The sequence below is a fragment of the Felis catus genome, chromosome C1, assembly GCF_018350175.1.
Source record: "Felis catus isolate Fca126 chromosome C1, F.catus_Fca126_mat1.0, whole genome shotgun sequence".
NCBI lineage: Eukaryota > Metazoa > Chordata > Mammalia > Carnivora > Felidae > Felis > Felis catus.
The window spans coordinates 17,299,088-17,309,465 of NC_058375.1; the positions used below are offsets into that span (position 1 = coordinate 17,299,088).

General features: G+C 42.1%; 1 protein-coding gene and 1 long non-coding RNA gene across 6 annotated transcripts in view; one reads left to right on the forward strand and one right to left on the reverse strand.

Moving 5' to 3' along the window:
* Positions 1–7,183, reverse strand: part of HNRNPR (heterogeneous nuclear ribonucleoprotein R) — a 32,767-nt gene extending 25,584 nt beyond the window's left edge. For 2 of the 5 annotated variants that reach the window (XM_019836377.3, XM_011284548.4), the window contains exons 1-4: positions 7,028–7,181; positions 3,622–3,790; positions 1,224–1,342; positions 492–599 (exon numbers count right to left, since the gene is read on the reverse strand). In XM_019836377.3, coding sequence (XP_019691936.1) covers positions 492–599; positions 1,224–1,342; positions 3,622–3,778 — 384 coding nt within the window. In that variant the 5' untranslated portion in view covers positions 3,779–3,790; positions 7,028–7,181. Of the gene's footprint in view, positions 1–491; positions 600–1,223; positions 1,343–3,621; positions 3,791–7,027 lie in introns of all 5 variants that reach the window. The other 3 variants (XM_011284547.4, XM_011284550.4, XM_045035279.1) reach the window with 3 other exon arrangements.
* LOC109502148 lies at positions 5,896–10,004 on the forward strand. Its single transcript, XR_002160553.3, has 2 exons — positions 5,896–6,524; positions 9,834–10,004. It is a non-coding gene; the product is annotated as an uncharacterized LOC109502148 (long non-coding RNA).
* The last annotated feature ends 374 nt before the right edge of the window (positions 10,005–10,378 follow it).

Here is a 10,378-nt window from a genome sequence, read left to right on the forward strand (position 1 = left end):
GACAGTAACAGTAATGGGTGCTAGTTACACAGTTCTTGCCACATTCCAGGCATTATTCCAAGCACATGACATATCTTAATTCCTTTAATCCTCACAACTCTATGAGATGGGTACTATCACTCTTCCCAGTGTACAAACAAGGACACTGAAGTAGATAAAGAGAAACAAAGTGCTTAGAAAGACACCAAACCAAGAGACATGACTGAATCAATCTAAAAAGCTATTATCAAAAGCATCAATAAACATGTACCATGCACAGTCAGAAGAACAAGTAATGAGGCAAGAGTCTGAATTAGGGCTTTTCACCAAACATACAATTGAATGTTTGCCCCTGAAATGCTTCTCAATTTTCCTTAGATTATCTCATTTCTAAAACACTAGTTTAAAAAAAAAAAAGTGGAACTGTAAAAACTTCCTAGAAAACATGAAAAAAAACCTTCAATCTCATCATTAAACTTAGTATCACCACGACTACCCAAGTCAAGTTTTACCTTGATCTTTGCTTCATCAGGTCCCTTTGTGGACTCTTGCACCTTGCTCCCCTGCTTCTCCCTTTGCCTGTAGGTCTTCATAACTCCACATAAAAATGCACTTTTGTTCTAGAACAGGCAAGTAATTCAATGAAAAAGAACCACCAGGAATTGTCGAAAGGTCAAATACATAATTAAATTACAATTTCAAAAGACAAGAATTTTAACAAAATATTTACTCATTAATTCACCCACCAAATATTTGCCGAGAGGCTACTATGTACTGGAGACTGGAGCAGAGGGTAAGAGCCAAGACCTCAGGGAGCTTACCTTCCACACTGGCAAAACAGTCTTCTATTTTGTTCATATTCAAGTGCATCTGGATTATCTTTGCCAGACATTCCAAAACTATTCTTATCTACATTATTTCCCCCCAAGATAATAAAACAGAATCAGAGAACCCAAAAATGTTTAAGATGGCAGGAATCTAAACATGTAAAAACCTACTAATAACAATGAGCAAACCCTGTTTTTAAAGTAACTTACTGCAAAGCGGGGCGAGACTTTTACTTTACACTTTTGTTTCTGAAAACTCTTTGCCATAAGCAGGTTTTTCTTTTCTTTGGACTAATTTTTTTAAAAGAAGCGGAGGTAGTCACAAACAAAAAAATACCAACTCCCTCAGGAAAAAAGTAATGGTAAAGTAATTTCAGATCATGAGTTGTTCAAAGGCATTTCTAGCAATGGCCTTACCTGAACATGTGATAAGTCACTTTCCTTGAACTGCTGTAGTACAGACAGAGCTCCTTCTTCATTAAATTCCCTGAGAGCATCAATTGCTCTTTCATCAAGATCGACATAAGCTACCAATCCTAAAAATTAAATTGAAAAGGGGTAACGTTACTGCAACAAAAGGGATAATCTAAACTGTGCTATCAATGTTTAATCAAGAATTGTTATATTCGACACTATTACTAACAAACTGCATTTTCACTGAATATGCATATAGGCAGCTATACAAATACTATATACACAGAAAGGTCAAGAGTACAAATATGAAAATAAGAGTTAAAATGTCAACAACTTATAAACATAAATTTCAATCCCCACATCCCACAAAAACCCCACAAAAATCCTAACCCCGTTTCCCACTCCCCAAAAGGTTTAAGGTTTGGAAGTTAAATCTGATGCACACACTGTACTACAGATTAAGCATTAATATAACAAACTCTGATTTATGTTAGAGTAGTAAGCATACACTGTATTCCCCAAGGATCAACCTTCAAATTATATGGACTGCTGTAGTCGTTGCTAACCACACAAGAGGTGGGAGGAAAAAAAAAAAGAAACCATTTTTATTAAATAATTCTTTCCACTCTCCAAAAGGTATCAAAGGCTTTTCCTCCTTAGCACCAAAGAGAAAATGAAATTGATTTGTTTATCTGAGCATCCACTTTGCTGCAATCAGAATGTGGAAAGGCATAATTTTAAACTCTTCTACAAATGCAAGTGCAGCTTGATTAATCAATTCTGAAAGTCATTTAAGGCAATCTTTTGTTCTCTTGATGTGTGTCAAGCTGAGGTTTAAAAGATGCTGTGGCATTCACAACACTGTCAATGAGGACTATTTTTTTTCAAATGGCATTAAGGACTTTACTGTGGACTTACAAGTAAACTATACAGAAAATATATTGGCACTGCAATCTATACATATATTAACTGCACACAGAACAACTACTCAATTTATAATATAGTTTCTTAAGTCTGTTAAGTTTGTGTTGTGTTTCTCTCTATGTAAGAATATATTTCAGAATTGATCCAATGTAAAATGGAAATATTTGGCAGATTAAAACCCGAGTCCATATGAACTAACATCAAAAGTGACTCCATTTTGATAAAGCCAAAAAGAACGTTATTCCATACAATAAATATATTTTAAATAAATGTAATGCCATTTGTAAAGTTACTTTAAGAAAATGTTGCCAAGATTTGTTTTAAAAGCTCAAAATGAGCATGCCTAAATAATTGGAGTTTCCTTACTTCCATATTCCATACCACCACCCAAAGCCACAACTCAGGACACCCATCAAGCCATTCTGTCAATCCAACCCTACACCCAAACCATCAGCCTCTTATCAATAACAAACACTCTACAAGAGAGCATCTCTGAGCAAATCACTGCCAATTCTCTATGGCAGAATGTCACAGCAAGTTCCGGAGGACTGATTTTCAAATGGAACCATCACCCAGGAGTCATTTTTAGAAAGTCATTTTAATGTCTAAAATTATCCTAAGCTTCTCAGATTTGAGAAAAAAAAAAAAAAATTTAAGGACAAAAAAAACAGATATTTGTTACTAGAGTACTTAAGACACATTTGTCAGACAATTCAATTCTCTCTCCCAAATCTGGATAGGCACACAAAACACAGAGGAAGAAAGTTTCCATCTATGGCCCCAAAGGGGGAGGACACATTTATTTATGAACAACACTCCCTAAGGGTAAATATTTCTCTCCCTCTTTAAAACTTCAAACCACTTACAACCAACCATATTAAGATATTCATGTTTGCTTAAGCACTTATCCATGGGACTTCTAGATTTTTTTTAAAAGCAGCTGTTACAAACCAAACACTTCCAAATTACTGAGAGATGTGGATTTTTGTCTATTAGAAACTTAGACAGGCCACAAACTCTCAAGAAGTCTGACATTTATTATCGTTTCAGACAATACAGTCTCACCAGTCCTCTTATTATGCCACCTAATCAGACCTAAGCTGATTTAACAATCACTTTAAGAAGCTAAAAGTAGAAAAGTAAAAGCAAAATGATGACTGATTTAGATTAAGAAAATGTAAAATTTGGTATGCTGAAACATACATTTTAATTGGTGGTAAATCTAAGACAAATTGATGTACCGTTCTGAAACAACTAAGACTGCATATTCAACACTAAGAAGGCTTCAAAATAATGAAATAAGAATATCAAAGTCAAACCCAATATGCCCTCAATGAAGGGAAAGTAACAAACATTCAGCTCTACATAGATCAGAAACAATAAGTATTATTTAACCTTAAAAAAAAAAATCTATAAAATTCAAAGTGGTTTGCCCTCACTTTCATAACCAGTCAGAAACAAGAAATGCATATTATACCTGTCTGAAATATTTCATCAAGTCTTTCTGCCACCTTCTGTGGGAGGCCTGCCTCTATCAGTGTCTTGTAGTGTTCTGTGTGAGTTACACTGGAAGTATCCATTGGTTCTTCCTCTTCTTTTAACTGTACCGCATTACCATTCACCTGATTAGCCATTTTATTATGCTGCTGGAAAAAATTCAGGAGCTATATTACATTAAGCCAGAAATAACTAGTTTGTAGGACAATGCATGATTTATCTAAACTAATTTGTATACATGCTGCTAATAAACTCTATCAAAATAATATTATATGCCTTTTGTGATGTATCTGACCTAAATTTGCAATAATAATCCTGTAAAACCATAAAAAATGTACATGGAAGCATCAGATCTTTAAGGAACTTCATGTACACCAGGTTAAAAAAAGGCTTGAATTTACTAAAGGTAGAATTGCTGATTAACAAAAGCAGCTGTTGTGTCCTCACAAGCATATCAACAAATCACAAAATCCTAAAAAGCCCATCAGCTCTCAATTCTTATACAGTTTTAAAAGTTTGATTTAGAAACAATGAACACCCACAGACCACTTCATCAAAGTTTAGGGACTTTCAAATTATCCTAGTTCTGCTTCAAATCTAGGATAGGTGTGAAATAAATGCTCTGCTGTCTCTAGTTCAACATGCTGGTGGTTTGGGTTTTCTCCGCCTCACTTAAAAAAGAAAAAACACAACTTGACATTAATTTTTGTTCTAAAATTAATTTGCTATTTTCCCATTCACAGATTTAAAAGAAAAAATGACCAAGTTTAAAAGCTAAACGATTGTGTTAAGTCCACATAAAATAAAACATGAGCTATAATTGAGGTTGCTTCTTTAAAAAAAAAAAAAATCATGAGTACGTATTGAATTTTTCATATCAGTAAAATAAAGCTCCAAAAACATATTGAAGAATGGACAGCTAACTTCTTCCAAATAGTTTCAACAAACATTACCTAAATTAGGGTAAACTTAGGTCAGATGTCCCAGATTAACCTACCCAAATTATTTTTTTGTATGTTCAACCTGTATGTAATGCTGAAATGGACCAACTCCCTGAAGAGAGAGATTAGATAATAAAACCATATAAGGCCAGTCTCTATACTGCCTCTAAAAGACAGGGAATTAAAGTGCACTGGTCTGTAGTGAATGTGATGAAGATAATAAGCAGCAGAATAAAGACATTGCAACAAATACTGAAATAAAGGACATGAAGGTGGATCTCAAGAAGAAGCCTACTTTTCTTGATGAACCTCAAGGTACCCTAGTTAGCTAGAAAGAAAATACAAGCTTCCTAAAAAGCACTAAAACCCGCGATAACCACACTTCCAAATTGCTTATCAACCACTGTGCAAATGCAGCAGGTGCAGCTTTCTGACCTATAACAACTTCTTTTCATCTCAAAGTCCACAGATACTTAGTTGACATTAATGAAAAAGGGAGGAAGACCAAGGGGAAAGAGGTAATAGAGAACAGGAAGAGAGGAAAATGCAGAAAGGGTTATTCGGAAAATAAGATAAATATGACTTCTTATGATTACAAACGTTAAGACTTGATAGCCCACTAATGTCTATACAGACGCAGACTCTGGTTAAACTCTGGGTGGAGAAATGCTTCTCAAGGCAAGCCTCAAATTCTGATGAATTGGCAAAAACGAAAACATTCAAAACTGGCACGCTTTTGATCAAGAAACTACTTACAGTGTAAGATGAATACGTTTACTGATTAATACAACCTATTTCTATAAAGATGCACTCTAAAGTCCAAAATCTGCGAACATATAGTTCTGTTTGCCCACGTTCCCCCACCCCCAAATACAACCATTAAGATCATCAGAACTCAAAAGTTCTCAGTATCACAAGACCCTTACAGTATTGCACCTGGGAATTCTATTAGCCACAGAAAAGAAGCAAATTTTTAACAGGAAAGTTCAACGAACATCTGGTAAGGTGGTATTTTTTTTAAGTATGTGTAAAGCAAAAAGACAAGTTGTGTCATTAAGCACAAGATAGAAACATTTATGACCATCATTTCATTGCAAAGGCTCTCCTACAAGTTGATTCTGAAATTGGTTGGAATTTTCAAAAAGTTTGTAAACTTTAGCAACAAAAAAAGTAAAGTAATTAGATTCCAGAAAATAAAACCTTTCGGACCAAGGAAAAAACCTCTCTCAAGCCAAATACAATGTGCTCATTTAAAAAAAAAAAAAAAAAAAAAGTCGTTTATGTCATAGGAGATCGTTTAAAACTCTTGTGTCAATTCAACACAATGCCACACAGCCAAACCATATTTCTGGATGCAGCAAATGTACTGTGACTAGAGTCATTTGATAAGCATTTTTGCAAAAAGGAAACATTTAAATAAGATTTTAAAGGGCTGCTGGGAGATTTGGGAAGTCAGCACTAGCCCCTCCCTGACTTTTTCTGAACATCTCTGCGCAAATTCTTCATATTAAGAGACGGGCTTTAAAAGGACCAAAGAAATGAAAACTAACGGTTATCTCACGGGCTAGGAGTGTCAAGCCCTTATCCTACGACTGACTCACGAGACATAAATTCAGCCTCTTGAGGGACAGCAAAAATCTCAAACAGGTCAGCGTGAAAGGACCGAACCTTTCAAGAACCCCTTGGCTTTAAGTTTCATCTTGTGGCAACACGGTTACTGCCGCCCAAGAAAAAGAATCGCCCTTCCAATTTGGTGCGCCTGTGACAGTCTCAGAATCGTGCCTCTCAGACGCCGCTCGAAGCCTAAGTTTCGTGGCCTCTAGTAGTCATTTTTTCCTTCAAATCTCGGCTCGCAGCATGCAGCGTGGGGGAGGGGAGGAAGGCTTCCTACACACATCGGCCCCTGGGCTCCAGCTCGCACAAAAGTTTTCTCCCGGCTCAGGTAACCCCGGGTTTGCATCCCGCCCCCTGCCCACCCCACCCCCTCAGGCCCGTCCCGATCGGTAACACATCCCACTCGTGGCTAGGCCGGCCGAGACGAGAGCGGAGCGGCTCCGGAGGGGGCGGGGGGGGGGGGAGACGAAGGGGCCGCGGGCGCCTTAGGCCGCCCGGCCGGCCGCGTGGAGCGGCCGGCGGAGGCGGGAAAAACACGGCCGTCCCCAGCAGGCCGCGCGGAGAGCACCCGGCGGCGCGGACCGCGGGCCGAGGGCTGGAGGGGCGGGGGGAGGATGCGCAAGGGCGAGGAGGCGCCTCGGCGGGGCTAGGCCCTCCGCGGCGCGGCCGGACGAGGCCGAAGCCGCAGCCGCCCCCGGCCCATCCCCACCCCCACCCCGGGGCCTCGGTGCGAAAACGAAACTGGGGCCGAGGCGCCGAGCCCGGGATGGGCCCCGTCGGGTCGGATCGGGGCTCCCGGCCCCTCCCCCCACGGGCCGGCGCGAGACTCACCAGGGCAGAGCTGGGGCCGCCGGCCGGGCCCGTGAGAATCAGCGCGAGGCGCTTTGAAAACGACTAGAAATGGCGCGCGCGCCACCCCCTCCCCCCCTCATGGACAGAGACGCGATCCCGGCAGCACGCGGGGTTTCCCGGAACTGCTTCCAGGGACTCCGAGTGGCCGGGCAATCATTTCGCGCGGCGGCCTGAAAGGCAGCCCAGGCGCCCAATAGTAGCGAGAAGCAGCGGCTCACGCAGGGGGACAAGGGAGCCAATCGATGAAGCCATCGGCTGAGCCAATGAGCGAAGTCAGCGCCGCCGGCTGGGGCGCCTCCGGGGCGGGGGCAGGAACACAAAGGGGTCTGTGGTGAAGCCCCGGGTAGAGGCGAGGCTGCGGGGCACCAGGCCCTGAGAAGCCGGGGTTCTTGCTTCCTCGTCCGCCGCCGGGGCGAGACCGAAAAGCTAGGCCTCAGGCCGCGTGGCCGCCTCCGGAACCCCGCCCCCTGCTGTCCCCGCGGGCCTCGCTCCGCCGCGACCCTCCCGTCCCTTCGCCCGCGCCGAGGCGTCCCTAATCCCTCTCGCGCCGCCGGCGTTCGCCCCAGACACGCCCACCGCCACGCGGTCGGGCCTCCCTCTGGGTCATCTTTTGGGCGATGGTTGGAACGCGGTTTAAGAATGATTTGGCCGGCCGTCTGGCTGTAGAGTTTCACGTAGAAAATCATCCCTCGGATCGGAAAACTGCCCCCTGGCTCCCTTCCACACGTCATTGGGTCAGCTCAGAATGTGAGGGAAATCGCCAAAGTTGGCATGACCCAAGAGCAGTGTCAACTCACACGTGCTGGAACAGGGACCTTTTTTCCCACAGGGTTTGAAGCTCATTTTTTATGAAGTAGTAAGGCAGACGTACGCATGCGTGATGTGCGGGGGGAAAAGAGCTAAGTCCCAAAGGAAGCAAATTCCTGTTATTCCTAAACCTATTTCTTACCCTCCGCCCTTACCGGTTTGTTCCCTATCCTGGCCTTAACCCAAAGCCTGTCTCCTCCCACAACCTTCCCAGCTCTTCCCTATCCCAACATCCAATACCCTACTCCTCTTAGGGACTGGAGAAGGTCAAGCAGTGGTCTGCAGGATTTCCAGATACACTAGAGGATCAATTAAGTTTCTCAGAACTGACCAGCCCCAAATTAATTATTAAAAACCTATTACGTGGGGGCGCCTGGGTGATCTAAGCGTCTCTTTAAAGGTTTATTTATTTATTTACTGGGCAGCGGGGAGGAGGAGAGAGATCTGGAGACAACAGAATCAGAAGCAGGCTGCAGGCTCTGTTCTGTCAGCAAAGAGCCCCGTGTGGGGCTCCAACTCACCAAATGTGAGATCATGACCTGAGCGGAAGTCAGACCCTTAAGGACTGAGCTACCCAGGCGCCCCTAAGTGTCTGACTCTTGATTGCGCCTCAGGTCGTGATCTCACCCTTCGTTAGTTCCAGTCAGGCCTCCATCCCTGGAGCGGACAGTTGGAGCCTGCTTGGGATTCTCTCTCTGCCCCTCCTGTGCTCACCTTGTCTCTCTTTCTCTTTCTCTCTAAATAAATAAACTTTAAAATTAAAAAATAAAAACCTATGCCCAGTACCAAGCTAAATGTCTCAGTGGATCCAAGTTTTGGATTAGTGAAACTTACACAAATGCTGGGATCTTTGTGAGAAGTAACATAAAATGATAAAAAAAAAAAACAACATTGAAAAACACAATCTTGGAAGGGCATGGTAAAAGTGAGGGACCTCAAAGTTTAAACTTTATTAACCTCTTTCTAGCTCAAGGGTTCTTAACCTTTTTAGTGTCCTTTGACAGTCCAATAAGAACTGTGGATCTCTTCTAGATTTAAAAATAAAATACATAGCATTACAAAAGAAACTTTATATTGAAACACAATACATTAATATATTTTAAGAACAAACTTGTGATACAGTAGTCTTTACTAACACGAAATATCAAGATCTTGCAGTAGATCAAATAACTACTGAAATTTTTTTAACTTTTTATGTATTTTTTAATGTTTATTTATTTTTGAGAAAGCGAGAGAGCATGAGCAGGAGAGGGGCAGAGAGAGAGGGAGACACAGAATCCGTGGCACGTTCCAGGCTCTGGGCTGTCAGCACAGAGCCCGACGCAGGGCCCAAACTCACTAACTGTGAGATCATGACCTGAGCCGAAGTTGGATGTCCAACCACTGAGCCACCCACGCACCCCTTATTTTTTAACTTTTCTAAAGTATTTCTTTTTTTTTCTTCTTTTTTTAATGTTTATTTATTTTTGAGACAGAGACAGAGTGTGAGCGGGGGAAGGACAGAGAGAGTAGGAGACACAGAATCTGAAGCTTATTCCAGGCTCTGAGTTGTCAGCACAGAGCCCGACGTGGGGCTCAAACTCACAAACCATGAGATCATGACCTGAGCCGAAGTCGGACACTTAACCGACTGAGCCACCCAGGCACCCCTCTTTTTCCCTTCTCTTTAAGTTTTTTATTTTGAGAGAGAGAGGGAGAGAGAATCTCAAGCAGGCTCTGTGCTGAGAGCACAGAGTGGGACTAAGACCCGATCTCACTGATCACCACAAGATCACATAACTTGAGCCCAAACCAAGAGTCAGACGCTTAACCACCTGAGCCACCCAGGCGCTCTAACTACTGAAATTTTAAAGTAGTCATGAGAAGGTATTCAAGAAGCCCATGATAACTATAATGTGATATGAAAATGTCTGTGATTTCTACTGGTGACAGAGTGAAAGATGCTAATTCTACTGTGGTTTGTTGCCCGTATTCACAGTGGTGGAAAATGCGAAGTTTCAGTTGGACGTTGCTGAAAAGAAAGATAAGATTTCTTTCTGTCCAAGATGACGGACCATCTGCTTCCATCCAGAGACTCCTTTAGCTCCACTGACCACAGGATAAGAACCCCTGGGCTGAATATTGCAATTAAAGTGATTCCATCACCTGATATTTTCTGGAATAACATTTCAAGTATTTTGGCCATATAGTCCTCATAACTATACTCCACCTTTTCAGACCATGTATCTTGATTTTTTAGTTTGGAAAATATGGTCATTGGAGTTTTGAATTTCAAAAAAAAATGTGTGTGTGTGTGTATATGTGTGTAAATTTGATATTCCACAAATACGTATTGTATGCCCTCTGCAGACAAATCACTGTGTTAAAAGTGGGGAATGTAGGGGTGCCTGGGTGACTCAATTGGTTAAGTGTCCGACTTGGGCTGTGTGCTGACATCTCAGAGTCTGGAGCCTGCTTCGGATTCTGTGTCTCCCTCTCTCTGTCCCTCCCTCCCCTGCTTGCACTCTCTCCCTCTCAGAAATA